Genomic DNA, 23258 nt, shown 5'->3' with positions numbered 1-23258 from the left:
TCTGTGAACTTGTTCTCTTGTGCTTTCCAGCCTTCTTTCTAGTAAAAGTTGTCTGCTTATTGTTTTCCCATTTGCGATTCTGCTTTACAGGTTAAAAAAGGTATTAACTAAGCCCTGCACTTAACTTGGGCCTCTGATTCTTCTTCTGTGTCATCTTTTCCTTGCATAGTGTTCTCTTGGGAAATCCTTATTACAGAGGTACCAGGAGTTGTGTCTTCATGAACAACCCCTGGTCTTGTATCAGCAACATCAGGACAGTAGGAAACTCAAAGACCCCAACTTTCCAAGATTCTCTGTGTTGTCAGCTCTCTCCTTCCTCTCAGGTTTCCTGTCCTCATATTTTGCTTTCAGTCATTTGAAGCTCCTCTCCTTTGTCATGTCTGTCATTCACCTGGAGCTTCAGTCATTTCCTTTACGGTGTATCTTTCTCAGGACTCTGTCTACACTCTTTCTGGGTCAGGAAGTACATAAAGTGACTCTCATTCCTTCAGTTTGTCCTTGATGGATCCGCACATCGGGTTTGGTATGTTGGAGAAATTCCTTTCTGAACAGTAGTATCTGAAGATAGCAGTGACAGTTTTTACGGCTGGATACGGCCGCACCGATACTGGCTCAGGAAGCAGAAATAGCATGGGATTTGAGTTTTGCCAAATCTTTAAAAAGCTAGAATTTTGGAGACTTATTTCGGAGGCTGTATGTCAAGTGAGTAAGGCCTACACATAGTCTTAGGTTAAGGAAAGTGGGAGAATATCACCATCATCTAGCGATGAATTTCACTGCATTTAGACATATGGCTTTTTAAAATGACGAGATGCTAGTTTCCACTCCCCCTTTTCCTGGCCACCTGCCTCTTCCTGAGGAACGGAAAACCAGAGTGCGGTTAATCTCCCTTTTCTATGTCTGTCATGGACCTGAGTGGGCATGTTTTTTCAGAGAATAAAAGTAAGTTACTCCCCCAGGGAATGACTCACCTTCTGTCTGGCTGCCACAGGATCGTGAACATCCTGATACCTTATACTTCTTATCTGCAGGGAACACAAAATTCCTACATGGAATCCTCAGTCTGGCTCCAGCCCTTCCAGGGGCTTAAGAGTTGCCCTGTGATTTGGGGAAGGGCTGGGTAGATTGGATCTGAGAGAAAGGGTCAGGGGAGGCCCTCGAAGATAGACCTGATTTCAAGGAGCATTAAGGAAGCCCCAGAGGACTTGGAGCATGTTTCTGGGGCAGGATTCCTTGTTCTTGGTGTTGATAAGGAGCCGTGGGGCTTGTTAGTACCTTCCCTCCTTGTGTGTAAGAGCTGCCCTCAGCAGCTGTTATCGTGTTCACTATGCCCTCGGCTGTGGATTTGTAAGTCTCCAGGACCACTTGCAGAGTTGGTTAAAGCTCCTTAGTTTCCCTCCAGTAGGATCTCCTACTACCCCCTCACAAGCCCAGGATTGTCAATATGTGAACAGATAGCTCAGGGGTGTTTTTCTCGCCCTCGTCAATAAAAAATACTGTACTGTGTTCTGTCTAGGTCTATCGCACATCAAAGTGATTTGCTTCATTTTGAGAATAGATCCCTAAATATCCAAAGATGCAGGTATATACACCTAGCTATTAAAAATTAAGTTGTTATCTCTACTTCCAAAGGAACCATTTGCACATGGCCAGATCGTGTGATAACCTAACTCTAGCCTTGTGAAGGTGGCTTTGGTGAACAGCATAATACCTGGTGTTTTGCCTCCTGAAATGAGCCTAGTGTGGGGACATTTGTTTCTTAGCATCAGTTCAGAAAGATGTCAGTGTGAAGAACCCATTCAGAAGTAAAATGTGTCTTCATGAATCCCTTGTCAATAGAGGAAGAAGTGTGTGTGTGTGTGTGTGTGTGTGTGTGTGTGTGTGAGAGTGTGAGAGAGAGAGAGAGAGAGAGCGCGCGCCCACATGCGCTCGTGGGCTCATCTACATGTATTCTATGGCCTTTGGGTATCTGTTTCCAAGATGAAGATAATTTTTATCTGCAACACACAAAGGAAACAGACATTTTTAATTGGCAAGGAATAGAAACATACCATTTGGCTGTGAAGTGGTATATTAACAATCATGGGTTAACGTGAAATCCTATCTAAGGGAAGTTGAAAGGAGCTTTGAAAGGATGATCCATGAACATTTCATGTTGGGTTGCTTCTTTGCGCACTTATTTAAAATAGAACTTCTTACAGCTGCTTAGATGAAATGTAGTTTTGCATTGTAATTTAATGACATAACTTTATTTTAGTATGTCCATATGGGAAGCAGAACCAAGAGGCATATTAAAACAAAAGTGAAAATTTCTTGAAGTTTTAGTGGTTACAAAATAAGTAGATTTTAAATTAGTTTATTTTTTACATTATTGTAAAAATCAGAATAGAAGAAAATTTTGTGTGGGTAATGGGTAGAAAATCAGGTGAATTCTATTCCGGTGTTTTTAAGTTTATTCCTGTACTTTTTTAGGTGTCAAAATGATGGTAAATCTGGTAGTGGGTTGTCATTACTGTGGATCATGCTTTGCAATTTTAAAAAATTCACCTGGGAGTTCCCACTGTGGTGCAGCAGAAGTGAAGCCAACCAGTAACCACGAAGTTGCGGGTTTGATCCCTGGCCTTGCTCAGTGGGTTAAGGATCTGGCATTGCAGCTTGGATCCTGTGTTGCTGTGGCTGTGACATAGGCAGGCAGCTGTAGCTCCAAGTCAACCCCTAGCCTGGGAACCTCCATATGCCACGGGTGTGACCCTACAAAGACAAGAGGCCAAAAAAAAAAAAAAAAAAAGAAAATTCACCTGACATTTGGATTAACTTGAACATAAAGACTATAATTTTTTTAAAAAATTCCAAAATAAAAACATGCCTATAATGAAATCACTTAGAAAAATCATTAGTAACACTTCAGTGTTTTTTACTTTCTAAGCTGTTTTTCTCATGTGTATATTTTTGGTAAAATATGTAAAAAAATGACCTTTTTATTTTGTGGGTTTGTACTAATGTATTTTCAATGCTAACAGTACCTCGTATGATATTTATAGTGGGTCATAGTATTCCATTCCATGAACTTATCCATATATATATATATTATATATGTTATATATATATATGTTATAGGTATATTTTGTTATTTGTTTGTTTTGTTTTTGCTTTTTCTGGGCTGCACCTGTGGCATATGGAGGCTCCCAGGCTAGGGGTCTAATCGGAGCTGTAGCTGCTTGCCTACACCACAGCCACAGCAACGCAGAATCCAAGCTGTGCCTACAACCTATACCACAGCTCACAGCAATGCCGAATCCTTAACCCACTGAACGAGGCCAGGGATCAAACCTGTGTCCTCATGAATGCCAGTCAGATTTGTTAACCTCTGAGCCATGACAGGAACTCTGGTATGAACTTCTGTGTGGGGAAATTGTTGAGGAGACTTGCATGCAGATGTTAACTTATTAGCCTGTTGTTGCATTAAAGAGACCAGGTGAGATCTGGACAAAAGGCCAAGAATGGGTGATATCTGTTGAGTTCTTACCTTGGGCCGGCATTCTGCTAATACTTTACATGGACTATCACATTTAGCCTCACACAGCAGGGTATATTGTCATTTGCATTGGAGAGATGAAGCATTTGAGATAGGAGGTGGTAATGAAGGGTCCATATTAGTTAAAAATAACATTTAAGGACTCAAAAAGCAACTTTCTACATTATCTTCCCTTAAAATACTTCATAGTTACTGAATAGATCTCAACAGGTTGTATTTGAGATTTGAATATAGAATTCCCTTGTTATTTTTGAAGAATTTTACAAAATGAGATCTATAAAGTTATATTAAACAGCATTTAAATTTTTCGCATATTAGGAATTATCAAATATGATAAACATGGCTGCACGGTGTAGCAATTTAGAAATAGATTCAGATGGCTCTCAAGTCTTCAGGTTTCATGGTGTGACTCAGAGCTATACTCTGGTGAAGATGCTGAAGCAGGCAAATCATGTTCCGGGGCTAGACTCTATTAGCACGTTACTATAAAACTATAAAAAGGTGTGGAGGGCTAGCTTTTTAGGAAAGCTCTGAGGATCTGTATTGCTATTCTGTAGTAGGTAGAATGGCCCCAAAGATGAATGAGCTACTTGGCACCTGTAAATATTACCTTATGTGCTAAAAGGTTCTTTGCAGACATAATTAAGGCTACAGACCTGGGTTGTCTGCATGGACCCAGTCTAATCCTCTGAGTCTTAAAGCAAAGGGCTTTCTCTGGTGGGCATCAAAGAGAAATGGCAGAAGAGAGTAAGAAAAAGTTCTGAGCACGAGAAGGATTCAGCGTGGTGTCGCTGGCTCTGAGAAATAGGAGCCCATTTGCAAGGACCACACAGAGGCCTCTAGGAGCTCAGGGCAGGTTCTGGGTGACTACCAGCCGGGAAATGTGAATCCTAGTCCTACAGATGAAGGAACCAGATTCTGCCAGCAACCTGGATGCATTGGAAGTGTGTATTCTCCCCTAAAGCCTCCAGTAAGAAACAGCTCTGCCCACACCTTGACTCTGGTCTCATGAGTCTCTAAGTAGAGAACCCAGTTGAGCCGTGCGGTCCCTGGACTCTGGACATACAAAGATGTGAGATGAAAAATGGATGCCCTCTTAAGCCGCTCAGGTGTAGTAATTTCCTGTGGCAGAAGTACAAAATTAACACACACCACTTGTTAAATACATACCCTCAATCTCTTGACTTATTAAGCATCAGTTATTTCTCAGATGTCAAAAGCTGCCAGGCTAGGAGTTTCTGTTGTGGCACAGCAGAAACGAATCTGCCTAGTATCCCTGAGGATGCAGGTTCAATCCCTGGCCTCTCTCATTGGTTAAGGATCCAGTGTTGCCATGAGCTGTGGTATAGGTCGCAGATGCAGCTCCCATTCAAAGGGAACTTCCATGTGCTACAGATGCGGCCCAAAAAGCAAAAGAAAAAAAGCTTCCCGGCCACAGCTAGTAGACTGAGCCCTCAAAAGTTTCAAAGTGAATTTCTAAAACCAGCGCCTGTCTTTCACACACGTGTAAAAGCTTCAGAATTCTGTGGACATCTAAAAGCTTATTTTGAAGTAAACCCTGGCAATACAAGCACTGTAGGCACTGTTCAAAACTTTTCAGTGAAAATTATCAGTCCTTTTATGCTAGTTGTAATGTGGGGCCCCATGTAGGTGGAATATTATAAGCAGAAGCAATACTGGTTATCAGGGAGTTTATAATTTAGGTGGGACGATGTGGCTTGACATATGATATATTAAAGCAACTAAGGATTGGACCATCCTTCTATTAAAATTTATTGTTAAGGTCGACTATATTACTTACAATAATGTGATGATAATAGCTAACACTCAAATAGCACTTACTGTTCCAGGAGCCATTCCAGAAGCTTTATTAGGTATTTACTCATTTAATTCTCAATAATCCTATGCTGTGGGCTGGAGAGCTGTGATTCCATCTCAACAGCCAGAATCCTCAAATTTCTCTCAAGGTTGGCCTGAAATAAATAGAGATTTCCTATTCCTGTTGTAGATTTTTGGATCTTGAGTTCTGAATTTTGTTCTTTCAGGAAGCCCTCCTATGTTAGCAGTTTTGTGGATAGATTTGCTTGTTGGAAAGGGTCTTAGTTGATCTGGATTCATCCCGATGCAAGAGTTTCTAATGTAACATCCCTCCAAGACCTACCCCTACAGATAGGAGATCCTTACCATAGATGACCCCGAGGATGTCTAGTGTTGTAATTATACTCTTGGCTATGGTTTAGAACCTTACCTCCAAAAAGCATCGTGATTGAGAGAAGACATGTAAGGAATGACATGTAATATGAAATAAAAGGCACACTAAGATGAGTTTGCAAAGTATGTCTTTAAAGATACTTTGTTAAGTAAACTGTGTCATGTAAATCTATTGAAGTATCATTTAAATGTGGCATAGATTGAACGGGCTCTAGTCTTGCCAGAAACTAGAAAAAAAATAACTTGAGACATAAAAATTTTTAAAAATGTTTTAGCAAAACCCAGAATATCTAATATATTCTTGTTTCCTTAAAATACATTTTATATGTGTAAAATTTTTATTTGCTATGAAATTCATGTTGGTCAGCAGTGAGGGCTTGGGGGAAATCACTAGATGAAGAGTTGTAAGAACAGCTTTGAAGGCTGGATGAGCAGATAGATACACATGCTCTTTTGAAAAGATGCTGGTGCCATTTGCTTGCTCTTTTCAGATTTCATCCAGTCAGTACATCTGTAGCTTCTCTTGTCCTTTGTGCCATGAAATTTATGAGATTTTCACAGTAAGAAATGGCCTCCGACAGCTATTTTTCATCTGTTGGTTGAGATTTGCCCAACCCCATCTCCTCTGGATAGATTAGATGCCTATAACATCAGCAGTTGTCCAACTGCAGCTTGACAGATATGGCCATTCCCAGGAGGCTCATGCTTGTTCTCTTTTGATAGTAGATGATTTGGAAAGGAGGCATTCATAAAGCAAATCTTTAGAACAAATCCTTAGTCTTGTGCTTCTAGTATTTACCTTCCCATGTAAAGCATCTTCTGCCAAACCTCACAGAGTAGACCATTTCCACTGTGAATAGCTCTGCTTATTTGAAAGTTCACAGGGCTTAAACATACTTATTTGCAGCTTCCCTCCATTGGTCTGAATTTTACCCTCAGCCTTTCAAATATTTGAAGCTGATGATCATGTTCCCTCTAAGTCTACTCTTCTCAGTAGCAACTGCAAACTCTTTTTTTTTTTTTTTTGTCTTTTCACCTTTTCCAGGACTGCTCCCACGGCATATGGAGGTTCCCAGGCTAGGGGTCTAATTGGAGCTCTTGCTGCTGGCCTATGCCACAGCCACAGCAATGCGGGATCTGAGCCACGTCTCTGACCTACACCACAGCTCACGACAACACCAGATCCTTAACCCACTGAGCAAGGCCGGGGATTGGACCCGAAACCTCATGGTTCCTAGTCAGATTCGTTAACCACTAAGCCACAATGGAAACTCTAACAAACTTTTTTTTTGTATACTTAAAAAATATTCTTTTCCATTACAGTTTCTTCATAGGGTATTGAGTATAGTTCCCTGTGCTATACAGGGAACTACCTTATTGTTTTTACTTCCATTCTTGATCACCAATGTATGTACCAGGAGTCAGGGTCAGAATTATTAATAAAGGAGTCCATTTCAATGGGCTTATAATCTACTATTGGAGACCCTTAGCTAAAGAGGAGGTTTCACTAGCAGGTAGTAGTGCTCTAACTGATGTAAGAATAGAATGCTCTCCGAGAATAAACATGGAGCACTTCGCTCCATTGGGAGAGGTAGGGGATTCAAGAGAAGATGGCACTAAGTTGGGACCTGAAGAACAAGTAAGTGACAGCTTCCCAAAGTGGAGAGAAGGACCATGGCCCATTCAGAGAATTTCAAGTGTTCTGTTTTACTAAGGCTAGAGCATGGAATTAAAAAAGAAAGCAAACAAACAAACATGGATTTTAAGGCCAGATTAAAAGAATTCTGTATATACGGTATTAGACATTGGACTGTGTCATGGTGTCATGGGAAGTCTTTAGCAAGAGATGTAATATAAGATTTTTATTTTCTATTGGGTAAAGAATGATGTGACATGAAGAGAGATACATAGCAGTCTGAGTTGGGAGAAGATGGTGGGATAATTCAGATCAATATACCCTCACTTCTTAGCTTCTGACCCTGGGTACATGGTGGTACCATTCATTGCCTGAGTATTTTACCTTAAAGTAGATTCACAGGGTAGAGGAAAGTGGTAGGATAGTGACTTCACATTTGAAAGTGTTGAATTTGAGCTACTAATGGGAGGGACAATTAGGTCCTGGAGATGGATGGATGTGGAACTTTAGGCCCCTGGAGATGCATATAAAATCCAACTGTTGTGACTAAATGAGATTGCCTCAGAGGAATGAATAGAAAGAGAAGAAAGTTGAGAGGGCTAAGGATAGATCACTGAGGATCATCAAAACTTAAAGACGGAGGAAGGAGAGGAGAAGGAGCAGCCAGAGAGAAAAGAGAAGAGCACTGCCATGGAATCCCAGTGGTTAAGAGGAAGGGAATGGGTGTGCAAATGCCAAACCCCACAGGGAGGACAAAGTAAGCAAAGGCTGATGCATCCATTGCACTTACTACGAGGAGGGTATTACCCTGGTTGTCCTCCTATGAATGCTCTTGACGCCTCACGCACCTAAACAAATGTACAGCAAACTGAATACGATCCAGATGTTGATCTCTCTGGAGTCCATCATTTTTTGGTAGTCATTCTAGTAATATTCCTAAAAACATTGCTGTCCATTCTAAATAATCTTATTTCCATTAACTTCCATGTTTATTATCAGCTGATAATGATCACGTTTTTAATGTGAACCTCTCTTACAGTAGCTCTATGTTCGTGTTACAGACTTAAATAACAGATTTTAAAAAACCTAAGTGTAGGACTTCATTCCACTTTATTTTTTAGTTTTGGATCACTTCTATATATATGTGTGTTAGTATTTAAATCACTTCTGTATGTGGTCAGCTGTTGTCTAAGTTATAATAAAATTGAGGCATATCTGTATGTATTCAACAAAGCCTATGTAAGATTTAAAAAAAGATCCCTAATAACCTTGTAATGAGTAAGCATAAGCGTATTTTATCATCCCAGTGGGCTTAGCAAACCCATCTTAGATGTGGTGAGAGCAATTATTGGGAAAACACATGTTTGTTAAGTAAACTATTAGAATTTTATAGTTAAGTAAACTATTAGGAGAGAAGTAGTGTCTATACAAATAATTTCTAAATTTTCTAATTATTGGTTGACATTAATAGGTAATCACAAGATTTTCCATGTGTCACACTTGTGGCAAAAATAGCTTTTCAGAACAGAATAATGAACTTGGACATGCTAAAATAGGCCTCCAAAGAACAAAGAAAATTGTTACTGAGCCCCTAGGTATTCCTTCAAAGGACAAATGTCTAGCCATCATTACTGCTCAGTTTGTGTCTTATCCAAAAGTATGTTGATGACTTTAAGAAGCATATTTATTTATTTTCCTAGAATTCTTAAAGTCTATACTAGCTTATGATTTTATAGTGGTTTAAAAACAAGTGTGTTTGAGGATGAAACAGAGAAGAGTATTGGAATATGTTTCTTCTTACATTTAGTTTAGGAAATTGAGAAAGTGGGTTCTGTGTATTAAAGACATTTCTATCATGGTATCAAAATTTAAATGTTTCTAAGAGCAATAGGTTTACTAAAGTCCTTTAGGAAATTCTTGATTCTATTTAAAATTAGTTTGTAAAGACAACCCTTTGGTTAGATAAGGCTTTTGCCACTGTTGGTCCGTCCTCCTCAAATGACCTTCGTTGATTTTCTATCCAGCTTCACAGTTGATTTTCAAGGGCCTTTTCCTCCAGGAAGCCTGCCAGGTCTTCTCAATTAACCTCTCCCATGGCCATGCTCTCTGGCACTCAGGGTTTGTATTTGACACTTTCTCTTTCCTCTTGGGTCCTACTCAGTGATGCAAAACAGCTTTGAAAGCATTTGTATTTTGAGGTTGAAGGCATGTAAAGTGCCAGAGAGAAGAGACAAAATGCTGGAGCTAAGACCGACTCTGAGTCCTATTGAACTTCAGGGCTATTTTGTGGATAGCTCTGCTGGTTATTATAGAAAGAAAGCCAAAACATTTCAATATTTTAAAACATTGCACAATTTCTGGTGGTACCCAGGGGAGAGAGAAAAATTTGAGATGTGTTTTTATCATTTCCTTAATTATCCTCTACTTAGATGTTCACAAGAGCAAATGTACCCAAAGCTGCTGATGTGTGTTGAGTTATATAATTCTTTTTATATTGAGTAAACAGTATTTTAGAATTTAAGTTTCTTAAAAAGCTCCCTTGCAATTTCCTTGTGCTTGAGTAGATCATGCCTGTCAAACTGCTGAGGTAGTAACTGAATCTTATGGTTTGATTGGATTATAGCATAAGTTTATACCTTAAACACCTTGAAGGCCATGTTCCTTTACAATGAATTGAATTAGAGGAGAACAAAATAAATAGTAAAGATTGATTGTCAGTTGAAGTGATTACAAGATTAAAAGGTTGAGTTTTGAGGACACTAAGATAGCTTATTAAATAGTATAGTGATTCTCAACCCTGATACAATCTAGAATCGCTCAGGAGCTTAAAACAATGGCAGCAGCAGTACTGATGGGCTTTTCCCCAGAGATTCTGAGTTGTTGCAGCCCAAGTATCCATCTTTTTTTCTTTCTTTTTTTTAAAGCTCCCCAAGTGATTCTAATGTGCATCCGGTTTGAAATAGATAGATGAAAATCGAAGCTACTTAAAGAAAACATTTCTTAGAAGACAGAATGTAGTAGCTATGTAGCTATTTGACAAGAAGAAATAACGAGAAAGAGATGGAAAGAAAATTTTAGCGTAAAATTAGTAAAGGCTTACAATCCATTATTCTCAGGTCTGGAATATAAAAGCTCTGAAAAACAAAAGGTCTTCATAACTTACTTGGTGACAAAATCTAAACTGAATATACTTAATAAAAACTCGTGAGGCTTTTCTTCGTTTGTCTTTATCCTGTTTGGTATGAATAATCATGTATTTTGCTGCAGAAATAGCAATGCATTTGATTTCTGATTACAAGTTACTGCCCCAGACCTCACTGAAGGTATAACCTAGAAAGGGTACCTTTCTTTTGTCTTGTTTTTGACTGCACCCGCAGCACATGGAAGTTCCTGGGCTGGGGATTGAACCCACATCATAGCAGTAACTCAAGCCACTGCAGTGACAATGCTGGATCCTTAACCCACTGTGCCATGAGAGAACTCCAGGGTACCTTTCTGAACCATATAAATTGTTGGATTCTGGAATACATCAGCCTCAGTGGTTCCAGATCATAGCAGGGAAGGCTTATAAGAGACAAGGCCAATGCAGTAATGTATTTCCCATCAGATTAACAGCAAGCATGTCTTCTAATTACCTAAGCAGTGTTTTAGCACCTGCATTTAAATAAAAACAATGGCAAATATCAGAACATGGCTCTTGGCTCTATATACATTTTTTGAGCCTGATCTGAGAAGAAGGTTTCATTTCTGTGATGCTGAGAGAAACTTGGGTTAACCAGCAACACAAGTAGATCAAGTAGAAAAACATAAAAGGCTTTTCACTGTAAAAAAACACCCTCATATTTTATGGTTGAAAACAACATGTATTTATTATCTTAAACAGTTCCTAAATATTAGGAATTCAGGTGCATTTTAGCTGGATGGTTTTTGCTCAGGGTTCCCAGGAAATTATTAACAAAATATGGACCGGGATTTCAGACATCCTAAGACTTAACTGGTGCTGCAGTGTTACATTTCCTTTTCAATGTCAACAGGTCCCTTGTTAGTACTTAAAGAAAATTCTAGTCTCTGTTTCTGCAGTTGTTCAGTGTTTCAGTCCTCAATATAAACCTAGCAATGATTTGCTAACGGAGGCTTTGAGCCCTTCTAATACGTTCTCTAGATTTCTGCTGGTGATCCTTTCTTAATGGGGAATGCCTTCTCTTTGCATTTTTTTTTTTTATAAACGACCATTTATTTTGACTCCATCTCAATATCAGAAGGAAAAATTTCATTTGAAGGTGCTTTAAAGATGAGTTCTTTACTTCTGGAAGAAGTACCTTTTTAAAAATTGCTGTCTCAGCAGCAATGCTTTCTCATTCAAGTGTACTCTTTAAAGCAAGCAGTAAAAACAAAAATAAACAAATGGGACTTAATTAAACTTAAAAGTTTCTGCACAGCAAAGGAAACCCTAAACAAAACGAAAAGACAACCCACAGAATGGGGGAAAATCTTTGCAAATGAATCAACTGACAAGGGACTCAATCTCCAAAATTTATAAACACCTTCTGCAGCTCCATACCAAAAAAACAAACAACCCCATCAAAAAATAGGCCGAAGATCTAAACAGACAATTCTCCAAAGAAGACATACAGATGGCCAAAAAACACATGAGAAGATGTTCAGTATCACTCATTATTAGAGAAATGCAAATCAAAACCACTATGAGGTACCACCTTACACCAGCCAGAATGGCCATCATCAAAAAGTCTACAAACAGGGAGTTCCTGGCATGGCTCAGTGGATTAACAAATCCGACTAGGAATCATGAGGTTGCGGGTTCAGTCCCTGGCCTTGCTTAGTGGGTTAAGGATCTGGCGTTGCTGTGAGCTATGGTGTAGGTTGCAGACTTGGCTCAGATCCCGTGTTGCTGTGGCTGTGGTGTAGGCTGGCGGCTGCAGCTCCGATTCAATCCCCAGCCTGGGAACCTCCATATGCCGTGGGAGTGGCCCCCAAAATGGGAAAAAGACCAAAAAAAAAAAAAGTCTACAAACAATAAGTGCTGGAGAGGGTATGGAGAAAAAGAAACCCTGTAATAGGATTGTAAATTGGTGCAACCACTGTGGAAAACAGTATGGAGATTCCTCAGAAACTACCATTTCCAGCAATCCCACTCCTGGGCATCTATCTAGAGAAAACCATGACTCGCAAAGATACATGTACCCCGATGTTCATTGCAGCACTATTTTCAATAGCCAAGACATGGAAACAACCTAAATGTCCATTGACAGAGGAATGGATCAAGATGTGGTACATATACACAATGAAGTATTACTCAGCCATTAAAAGGAACGAAATACCGGCATTTTTAGCAACATTGGATGGATGTAGAAATTATGCTAAGTGAAGTCAGCCATACAATGAGACACCAACATCAAATGCTTTCACTGACATGTGGAATCTGAAAAAAGGACAGACTGAACTTCTTTGCAGAACAGATGTTAACTCACAGACTTTGAAAAACTTATGGCCTCCAAAGGAGACAGTTTGGGGTTGGGGGGATGTGCTGGGGTTGTGGGATGGAAATCCTATAGAATCGGATTGAGATGATCATTGCACAACTACAAATGTAATAAATTCATTTGAGTAATAGAAAAAAGAAAAAAGAAAGAAAATGTGGGGAAGAGGCGGAACATAAATCCAAACGAGAATTTGCATCCTTAAGATGTCTGAAAACTTTAAAAACTTGGTTGGGCATGGGTGCCAGAAACACATAGCAGACATTCACTAAGAATGTGTTGAACTGATAAGCCTCATCTAAGTTTCCCTCGATCATGAAGACAGGGCTGGTTCTCTTTAAGAACCCATTTCCCTCACAAAGGCCGGGATGAGGAGGGCATGCAGCATTAAACTGCATCCTGGATTTAAAGGAAGAATCAAGCAGATATTCTAATTCCCAGATGTTCCATTCTCATTAAGAAAGAAGTGGCTCCTTGGGTGAGAGACCCAACCCACGTCTGCTTCAGCTGGTGTGGTTTGTGAGAGCAGGTGCCAAGGATTGACTCTTGTAGGGACCTGGCTTTCAGATGCTGTCAGCCCCTTCACCCTGAATCTGAACAGTTAGCTTTTCTTCAGCCCAATAACCCTATAGCTAATTCATGTTTGCTCCCTTTGCTTAACAACCCTAACTCCAATGAAGTCCACCTGAGTGGCTCAATTAGAAGAATCCGATTTCCTCTGTCAACACCTAGCTGAAGGGGACAGCGGGTAAGTGGTACCAAGTCTTAGAGATACCAGAACAAAGACTTGCAATGCACCCTTGGGTTGCAGGTAGTATACATCAGGCAAATGTATAGATAGATTCTCCTGGGGATTGCCATTTCTTGCCACCCCCTCAAAACTGGCAGGTGGCTGTGAGGAGCCAGTCTGTTTTTTATGTTTGTCAACTCATGTCTTAGAGTAACTCAGTAACAGTACCTCTCTCAGTATGTCATCTAATTTAAAGCTACCCCCTCCTGACCTGGGTTCACCCTCTGCTGGAGGTGAGGTGTTTTAAGGTACTACCACAAATGCTTTGGTCCTGCTCCATTGATCAGGGCAGGGCTTGTCCCCTCCCGCTGAGTGCAAGCTGGGTGTAGTGGCTTGCTGTTAAGGAACAGGATGAGGAAGGAGTGCTGGCTTGTGCTTTCAGAGACTGTCGCAGTAGAGCTCAGAAGTAGATTCTCAGGCCCCCGTTGACTACAGGCCCTGAAGGCTCTTGACAATGGCTTGCTATGACTTTGTGTCAGAACCATCAGGCTAGGCTGTTTCCCAGCTCCTAACCACAGAAACTGTAAGATATCACTTGAGTGAGACAGTTCTTAAAATCGTAGTGATTATTTGTACTTTTATTTTTATGAGAAAACCATGTTTCTGCACTTCCGGTACAATTCATCTTAATGGGAAAGGACCTTCTCCCTCCAAATTCCAGCAGGAGACATGCATTGTCATGATTCTGCCTCCTTCATAGTGTGATGTGTTGAGTTCACCACTTCCCTGTATGCTGTTTAAATAGCTGTAGTGTTCTCAAGAGCGCATTGTAGAGAAGCTTCTAGCTATTAGGCTTCCAAGCCAAGTTTTATCCTTTCACCTGTATAAGTTATCTATTGCTATTTAATAGATTACCCCCAGATTAAAAATCTCTTTGCATTTCACTGGCCTCCCTCAGGCAGCTTTTTTCCTCTGCTGGCCTCTATCTCTTCTCTTAAGCTTCCTTCTACATCTGCCTCCTGTGGAGTGTGAGTGTGGATGGCCCAGATAAGGTGGTGAAAAGACGCCTGCCTCAAAGGAGCTTCTGCCCAGAGACAGGCATCCATCACAATTGAAATGATGAATTAAATGATTGCTAGTGTGTTTTAAAAAATCAAGTGCTGGGAAGATGCTCTAGGAGCCTATAATGGGCTCTTTCCCAGTTTGCATTCCCTTGATCAGCGCTTCCCCCTTTGTATCTTGGAGGAAGAATGACCTAACTTTGGCATTTTGGTCAAAAACCTTTCCCCTCCAGGGATAGAAACATACCCTACCCTCTGCCCTACATAAATCTTTTCCATCCTCCCAGACTGCACATGTTCAGGGGATGTAGTGTAGTGCAATAATCTCATTTACTTTATGTGAAAAAAGAAAAAAAGGTTAGGTTCCTTCAAAATTTAACTGTGAAGTTCTTGTCTTTCTCAACTGTCCATCTCTCATGATCTTGGCTCCCCAAAAAGTGCTCTCTTGGTTTCTTGCTGATTCCCATTCTGCCTCACTTTCCCCATCAACTCTTTGAAAAGATGTACTTTTACACAGTGTTGGGAATCTAACAATTTCCTTTTCTGAGCTGTTTCTATTTGAGCCTCATTTCTCATTTGAGAAAAGAAAACTGAAGGTCTCATGAAGAGAATTTCGGATGTGGAGAACTGAAGGAGGCAGGTGGAGAAGACAGTTTCCTTTCTTTCTTTTCTTTCTTCCTTCCTTCCTTCCTTCCTTCCTTCCTTCCTTCCTTCCTTCCTTCCTTCCTTCCTTCTTCCTTCCTTCCTTCCTTCCTTCCTTCCTTTCTTTCTTTCTTTGCTTTTTAGGGCCGCACCTGAGGCATATGGAGGTTTCCAGGCTAGGGGGTAGATTGGTGATGCAGCTGCTGGCCTACACCACAGCTCACGGCAACACCAGATCCTTAACCCACTGAATGAGGCCAGGGATCGAACCTGCAGGCTCGTGGACACTAGTCGGATGCGTTTCCACTGCGCCACGACGGGAACTCTAAGACAGTTTTCGATCCCCTGTAAGCATATGAAGTGATTGACCTTATGCATCCTTTTCCATCTTTGCTTTCTTTCTGTCTCTGAGCCATAGTGGATTCTTCCCTGCGAGCTCATAAAATGGGGAAGCCACTGACAAAGTCCCAGTGAGTGTTTATAATCTGCATCTTTGCCCACCCCTCAAATATTTGTGACACTGTGATGGAGGAAAATCCTGAAAAGAGATGTTGTTACTACAGTAAATGTTACAATTTCAAATGTATAAAACAGGCACTAATGTATATTTTATTTTGTTGCTGTATTTTTACTACACATACAAGTATTTATATAGGCTTTCCTCTGTCACTTTTCTCTCCCCCAGCTCTCTTTTCCCCCTTAAGTTCTTCGATTCTAAATTTTTCTACCTAAGAGCATTTTCTCATCTCAGACTCCAATGATTAGAGAGGGATTGCTTATCTTCTCAATAGAGTATAATTTTCCTGGGAAAGTCTTAAGGTTTCAAAGAATCAGCTAAATCAAGAGTATACCCTTTTGGGGATTTTTTTGTTTGTTTTTAGCCTCGCCCACAGCATGCAGAAATTCCCTGGCCCAGGGATCAAACCTGAGCCATAGCAGTGACAATGCCAAATCAAAGCCTTAACTGCTAGGCTACCTGGGAACTCCAAGAGTATATCGCCTTTTGTTTTAATTAAAGTATAATTGATTTGCAATGTTGTGCCAGTTTCAAGTGTATATCCTTTTGAATGGCATTCATACTAGCCTGCCAGGGAAAGCACGGCAGTGGAGCAGTATGAGGGCAACGCTGCCTTCTTCAGGGTGCAGTACCCTGGCGGTGGTGAAATTGGCCCTGAGTCCCAGTGTGGCGCTGGGCTGCTTTTGCCTTGGAGTCCATCAATGTAAATTATATTAGTTTCAACAGTAAATCTTCTTTAACCTTGAACTTCCATGCTCTCCCTTTAAAATGCCATTAGCGTAATACATTGTTGCAGGACCCTTCCAAACTCATTACTCCCACCACTCCTTTCTCCCTCCCTCTCCCTCCCCCCACCACTCCAAACACACACACACACACACACACACTCTCTCTCTCTCCCTCTCTCTCTCTCTCTCTCTCTCTCTCTCTCCTCCCTCCCTCCCTCTCTCTCTCTCTCTCTCTGTCTCTCTGTCTCTCTCTCTGTCTCTCTCTCTCTCTCTCTCCCCCCCCCCCCATAATTTAAAAGATTGTGTCCTAAAGACGACTCAGCTTGCTTTCGGTAGAACCTCTATTGCTCTCCAACATAGATTTCCTAAAGATGATCCTCATGTTTTCTTTTCTCACATACTATCTTTGAAAGTGACTGTGGCTGTCTTTTTTGGTCTCTGTTTGATGTTCCTCTTTGAGAATGGAAATGTTTTTAAGACAGGATTTAAGCTTTCAGAGGGTGAAAGAGAGAGTGAGTGAACAAGCAAAAAATCTGGGTGCATAAGTGGGGTTTAAGGCACTTTGGATTTTAAAGGTCGTCTTGCTTTTTAAAGGTCGGCTGTTGCTATTTCCCCGGCCCTGTGTGTTGGTAACACTTGCTTTTATGTAGCTTAGCATTGGAAATGGTTGTTGTCAACCTGTCAGGCCTCAAGTGGACATTCCCTGTGCTCGAATTAGATCCTAGTCTAATTAAACTAGGATCGCAAACCTCAGTTTTTCTAGAATTTCTCTATAAACTAGAATCTTTGAGGAATAAAGAATATTTAATATCTGCCACAGTATTGTGCCTGTATTAATAATTTATTTGCATTATATCTGGATGTTATACAGTTATATTTTTGAGGTACTTCCCATCATCCCAGCATAAGAACTAATATTTTTGAAGGTATATATTCTGGCAACTAATTAAAGTAAATCAATCATATTCTTCCGGGTTTTTGGCCTAAAATTCTTGTGCAGAGGTTTTTCCATATTATTACAAATAAACAAAAACATGGCAGCATACTTAGCTCTTATTGCAACAGCTCTTAACTTGGGTTATGTATCTAAAACAAAAGTACTGCTTTTTGTTTGTTTTTTGTTTTTTGTTTTGTTTTGTTTTGTTTTGTTTTGTTTTTGTCTTTTAGGGCCGCACCAGTGGCATATGGATGTTCCCAGGCTAGGGGCTGAATCAGAGCTGTAGCCGAGGGCCTACGCCACAGCCACAGCAATACGGGATCTGAGCCACGTCTGCCACCTACAGCACAGCTCATGGCAACACCAGATCCTTAACCCACTGAGTGAGGCCAGGGATCCAACTCGTGTCCTCCTGGACGCTAGTCAGGTTCGTTAACCCCTGAGCCACGATGGGAACTCCCAAAAGTACTGCTTTTGATAGCTGCATTTTTTCTTATTCTAACTTGATTTTTCCCCTCTCATATTCTATTAGGTGCAGAGAGAGCTAGCAGCTGTTATTGCTTTGAAAGCAAAGAAGTCTGGTAAGTAGTCTTTCATGGGGCTGGAGGAAGGTTCTAATTCTTGGGGGATATTTCACATGTCATGTGATTGTGTCAGCTGTTGAATGTATCTCAGGAAGCTTTGGTAGAGAATGCAAAAAGTATCTCCATTTGTTTTTCTCTGCTTTTGTTTTTAAATTTTTTAATTAGAGTATATTTGAGTTATAATGTGCTCATTTCTGCTGTACAGTCCATTTGTTTTTAAAATCATTGCTTCTACAGCAAAATAGCAAAGGTGTGTATATAGCTCTTTAAAATTCACTGCCTTGCTGTATTTCATACTTCAAGGAAAAATGAAATTAAAAATTAAAAATGTGTTTGTAGTCCCCTGCAAGCATGGGGAAAAAAATCTAGGTACCCAGCAAAAGAAAGCAAATCACTTTGCATTCCCTATCATAATGACAGAAAAATAAATAAAGGTGGTCTTTTTTTTTAAGACATAGTTTTCATCTCAAAGTAATTTTTTCAAAAAATAATTGAATTGTTTAATGTCATTTAATAGCAAGCATTTTTCATAGGAGTTTGTATGGCTCTGATTTCGAATACCTTCAGCAGCAGTCTGTGGATGGGAATATGTGGAAGGGAGGGGGATCTTTCACATACATGTTGAGGAGAGAAAGCCATGGTCTTCTGAAATTCTAAGACACAGTAAGGTAGGAAGAACTTGCTTTGAAAGGAGGAGCATGGAACGGAGGCAGAGGCATCCTTTGCTGTTCAGAAGCAGGAGGTGTCCATGCTGAAGGGAGCCACAGACAGAAGGAAGATACTTGGAGAGTGTTAAACGAGAGTAAAGCTTTTCTGATGCAGGCATTATGACACAATCCAAGAACTGCCAAAGTTTCAAGAAATAAATGGAACAGAAATGTCTTCAGAAGAGAAACAATCATTTTACCATCTTTCTTTTTCTAGCTCGAAACTCTAAAATTTGCTTTTCTCTTAGGTGCTTTTGTAATCAAACATACCCTTAGTTTGAATTAGTTTGTTATGTTTATACTATATCTTTGTTGATTTGGCTGTTGTAAAGGAGGCAGAGACTGGATGCCATAAAGGTATTGGAGAGTGGAGTTCCCATCATGGCTCGGTAGTTAACGAATCCGACTAGGAATCATGAGGTTGCGAGTTCGATCCCTGGCCTTGTTCAGCGGGTTAAGGATCTGGCGTTGCCTCGAGCTGTGGTGGAGGCTGTTGGCTACAGCTCTGATTAGACCCCTAGCCTGGGAACCTCCATATGTCTCAGGTACAGCCCTAAAAAAAAAAAAAAAAAAGTATTACAGAGGAGATGCAGGGAACAGCCATCTGGACCCAGAGAGCCCAGCCTGATCATAGGGCTCCTCAGAGAACAGCATTAGGTCATGGACATTAGCAAAGGTTTAGGCCAAGATGGAAAAAGGACATCAGTATAAAGTTTATAGGAGGGAAAAATTAGAAATAAATTGTGAGAGCTAATATTGGTTCCTGTAACCATAAGGAGATAAAGGACTCTGGGAATTGGGATGGCAGTGCCTTGAAGGATAGTTTTTTGGTTTGTTTTTAAGTTTCAGAAAAAGTTAAGGAAATAGGCAAAAACTTACAGTACATGCTTGCTGGAAAAAAAACAGAGCAAATAAAAAGAAATGGGGCTGGAGAAGGGGATTGCTGATACACAGGGTGGGCTGAGAAGGCCCTGATAGGACACAATTGAGCAAAAACCTGAAGTCAGTGATGGGGGAGCCGTATGGACCTCGAGACAAGAGCATTCGGGCAGAGGTATGGCTGATGTGTTTGAGGAACAGCAAGGAGGTGAGAGTGGCTGGCGCTAAGTGAATGAAGCAAGCAGAGGTAGGTTTTGGACGTCAGGCTAAGAAGTGTGAACTTTCTGGAGGCAAAGGGTAATGAAGAAGAGGAAGGGAGACACACAAAGGAAAAGACTGTTGCGAAGTTGACTTGATTATAGCTATGAGATTAACATGTCTGTTTTCCTTACTGATTTCCTCTCTGGAGCTTGGAATGTGAATACAACACTGGCAACTTCTCAGGGATAGAGCAAAACACACAGACACTAAGGATGGGGACATAAATTCATAGTTTTTCAGAAAAGCAGTTTTTCAATGTGTCACAGTATATTACTCTATAATCCAGTAACTCAGTCATTGGAGGTCTAGCTTTGGGCATAATCAGAGATGCATGTGGAGATTCAGGCAGAAGAAACCTATTTCATTGCTTTTTTTTTTTTTAACAGTGAAGAAATTAGAAACAACCCTTTTTTTAATTTTTATTTTTTTCATTACTCAAATGAATTTATCACATCTGTAGTTGTATAATGATCGTAACAATCCAATTTCATAGGATTTCCATCCCACAGCCCAGGCACATCCCCCCACCCCCCAAACTGTCTCCTCCGGAGACCGTAAGTTTTTCAATGTCTGTGAGTCAGCATCTGTTCTGCAAAGAAGTTCAGTCTGTCCTTTTTTCAGATTCCACATGTCAGTGAAAGCATTTGATGTTGGTGTCTCATTGTATGGCAGACTTCACTTAGCATGCTAGTTGGAAACAACCCTTAAGTTCCCATAATAGAGAAATGGTAAAAGTGATAATGTAATGGAATGTGAAACAATTTTTAAAATCATATTTTGAATATTTAATATAGTAAAATGTTCATTGGAAGAAAGTGTATACAATGAGCATGTATTACTTGTTTTCTTGTTTGTTTATTTGTTTTTGCTTTTTAGGGTTGTACCCTTAGTATATGGAACGTCTCCAGCTAGGGGTCTAATCAGAGCTGCAACTGCCAGCCTACGCCACAGCCACAGCAATCCCAGATCTGAGCCATGTCTGTGACCTACACCACAGCTCATGGCAACATCGGGTTCTTAACTCACTGAGCAAGGCCTGGGATTGAACCCGCATCCTCATGGATACTAGTCGGGCTCCTTTCCACTGAGCCACAACGGGAACTCTGCTTGTCTTTTTCATAATAAAAATGACTTCATTTTTTAAATTAGTATTTAGCATATTCATTGAAAAAAAACTTTGGTAATACATGAATGTATGACGAAGAAATTGAAAAATCACTCATCATCTCACCAAGAGAAATAACCAATAATACTATTTTCTGTATGTATTTCCAGACATTTCTCTCTTAATATGTAGATATTATATATAATATATGCAGGGCTTATAAGGGTGGGGTCATCTTACATGTGCTCTTTTATTTTGTGATAATGGTATATTCGTGTGCAATTGTAAGGAGTGATAGGAGCTCACTGTTCCCTTTACCCAGCTCCTACCCATGGTACCATCCTGTAAAACTCCAGGGTGGCATCACAACCAGGATATTGGCATTAATACAGAACATTTCCATCATCACAGGAATCCTTCTGTCTTTTATAGTTACACTAACTTTCCTCCCCTTTCCCTCCTTAATCCCTGCAATTGCTAATCTGTTCTCTGTTTCTATAATTTTGTCATTACAAAAATGTTCTATAAATGGAATCTCTAAGGGAGTGGTTCTCTCACTTGCTATAATTCTCTGGAGATTTTTTTCAGGTTGTGTACATCAATGGCTTTTCCCTCTTTATTGCCGAATAGCATTCCATCATCATATGAATGTACTACACTGTATGTAACCATTCACTCATTGAAGGACGCCGGTGGGGTTTCCAGCTTAGACCAAAGTTGAACATGAATAAAACTGCATGTTCAACTTTCTGTGTAGACCTAAGCTTTCATTTCTCTGGAATAAATGCCCAGGAATACAGTTACTAGCTTGTTTAGTAATTGCATACTTTGTTTTTTAGGAGCTATGTTATTGCACAAAAATGCAACTGCTAAACTGTTTTGCACAGTGGCTCTACCATTCTACATTTTCACCAGCAATGTATAGGTGATCCAGTATTTGGTATTGTCACTATTTTAAAATTTTAACCATTCTAATAGGTGTGTAGTAATTTGCGTTTCCCTAATGGCTAAAAATATTAAACATCTTTTCCTGTGTTTATTTGCCATCTGCTGTCGTCTTTCATGAAATATTTGTTTTTGTCTTTTGCCCATTTTCTAATTTGATTCTTGTCGTTTTTAATTGTTCAGTTTTGAGATTTCTTTATTCTTAGATATCTTAGATGTCAGCTATGTAGTTGGCAATTAGTTTCTCTCAATTTTTATTTTTTGCTTTTTAGGGCCACACCAGGTTAGGGGTCTAATCAGAGCTGTAGCCTCTGGCCTACGCCACAGCCACAGCAACACCAGAACCAAGCCGCATCTGCGACTTACACCACAGCTCACAGCAACGCCAGATTCTTAACCCACTGAGCAAGGCCAGGGATCGAACCTGCAAGCTTATGGTTCCTAGTTGGATTCGTTAACCACTGAGCCATGACGAGAACTCCTCATTTTCTTATCAAAGTCTCTCACAGAGCAAAAGTTTTAAATTTTGGTGAAATTCAACTTTTTAATACTTTTAAAATGGATCATGTCTTTGGATTAAGTCTTCGCCTAGACCCAGATCCCAAATATTTTCTCTTATGTCTTTTTTTTTCCTTAAAAGATTTTATAGCTTAATGTTTTACATTTGAGTTCATGATGCATTTTGAGTTACTTTTTATATAAGGTAAGGGATGTCAAGTTTTTTTGTTTTTATTTTGGTTTATGAATGTCCAATTTTTCCAACACAATTTATTGAAAAGACCGTCTTTCTTCCATTGAAATGCTTTTGCACCTGCATCAAAAATAAATGGAGCATATTTGTGTGGGCGTATTTCTGGGTTCTCTGTTCTGTTCCATTGAACAGCGTCCATTGGTATTGACGAGTACTGCAGAGTTGATTACTATCGCATAAATAATCCACTTTTCATAGGATTCATTTTCATGCAGTAATGTAGCTCTGTGTTGTTTTTATGGGCCATATATACTCCACAACTTATTTAACTAATTCTTTGTTTTAATTAAAACCTATGTCTAGGTTTTGAATACTTTTCTATAATAAATAATATTAGAAGGGCCTGAAGACATATTCTTGTGCATATATTTTTTTGCCCTTTTCCAATTATTTTCAAATAATAAGTTACTAAAAATGGAATAGCTAGGTCAATAGCTTGGTATGGACAGTGTTAAAGTTTTGTTTTTCATGTTTAAGACCTTAAATCATCGGGAATTTACTTTTGTATATGGTGTCAGTAGAAATCAAGAT

At 39.9% G+C, this 23258-nt stretch overlaps 1 protein-coding gene across 3 annotated transcripts in view; it reads left to right on the top strand.

Annotated features, from left to right (window-relative positions):
- The window catches only part of RAPGEF5 (Rap guanine nucleotide exchange factor 5), a 238535-nt gene that overhangs the window by 72987 nt on the left and 142290 nt on the right, over positions 1-23258 (top strand). For all 3 annotated transcript variants that reach the window (XM_047751885.1, XM_047751886.1, XM_047751884.1), the window contains exon 7: positions 18028-18076. In XM_047751885.1, the coding sequence (XP_047607841.1) occupies positions 18028-18076 (49 nt within the window). The remainder of the gene's footprint in view (positions 1-18027; positions 18077-23258) is intronic.

Source organism: Phacochoerus africanus, chromosome 11 (assembly GCF_016906955.1).
Source record: "Phacochoerus africanus isolate WHEZ1 chromosome 11, ROS_Pafr_v1, whole genome shotgun sequence".
Classification (NCBI taxonomy): domain Eukaryota; kingdom Metazoa; phylum Chordata; class Mammalia; order Artiodactyla; family Suidae; genus Phacochoerus; species Phacochoerus africanus.
The sequence above is the reverse complement of the archived record's forward strand: the minus strand, read 5'-3'. Positions and strand labels throughout refer to the sequence as shown.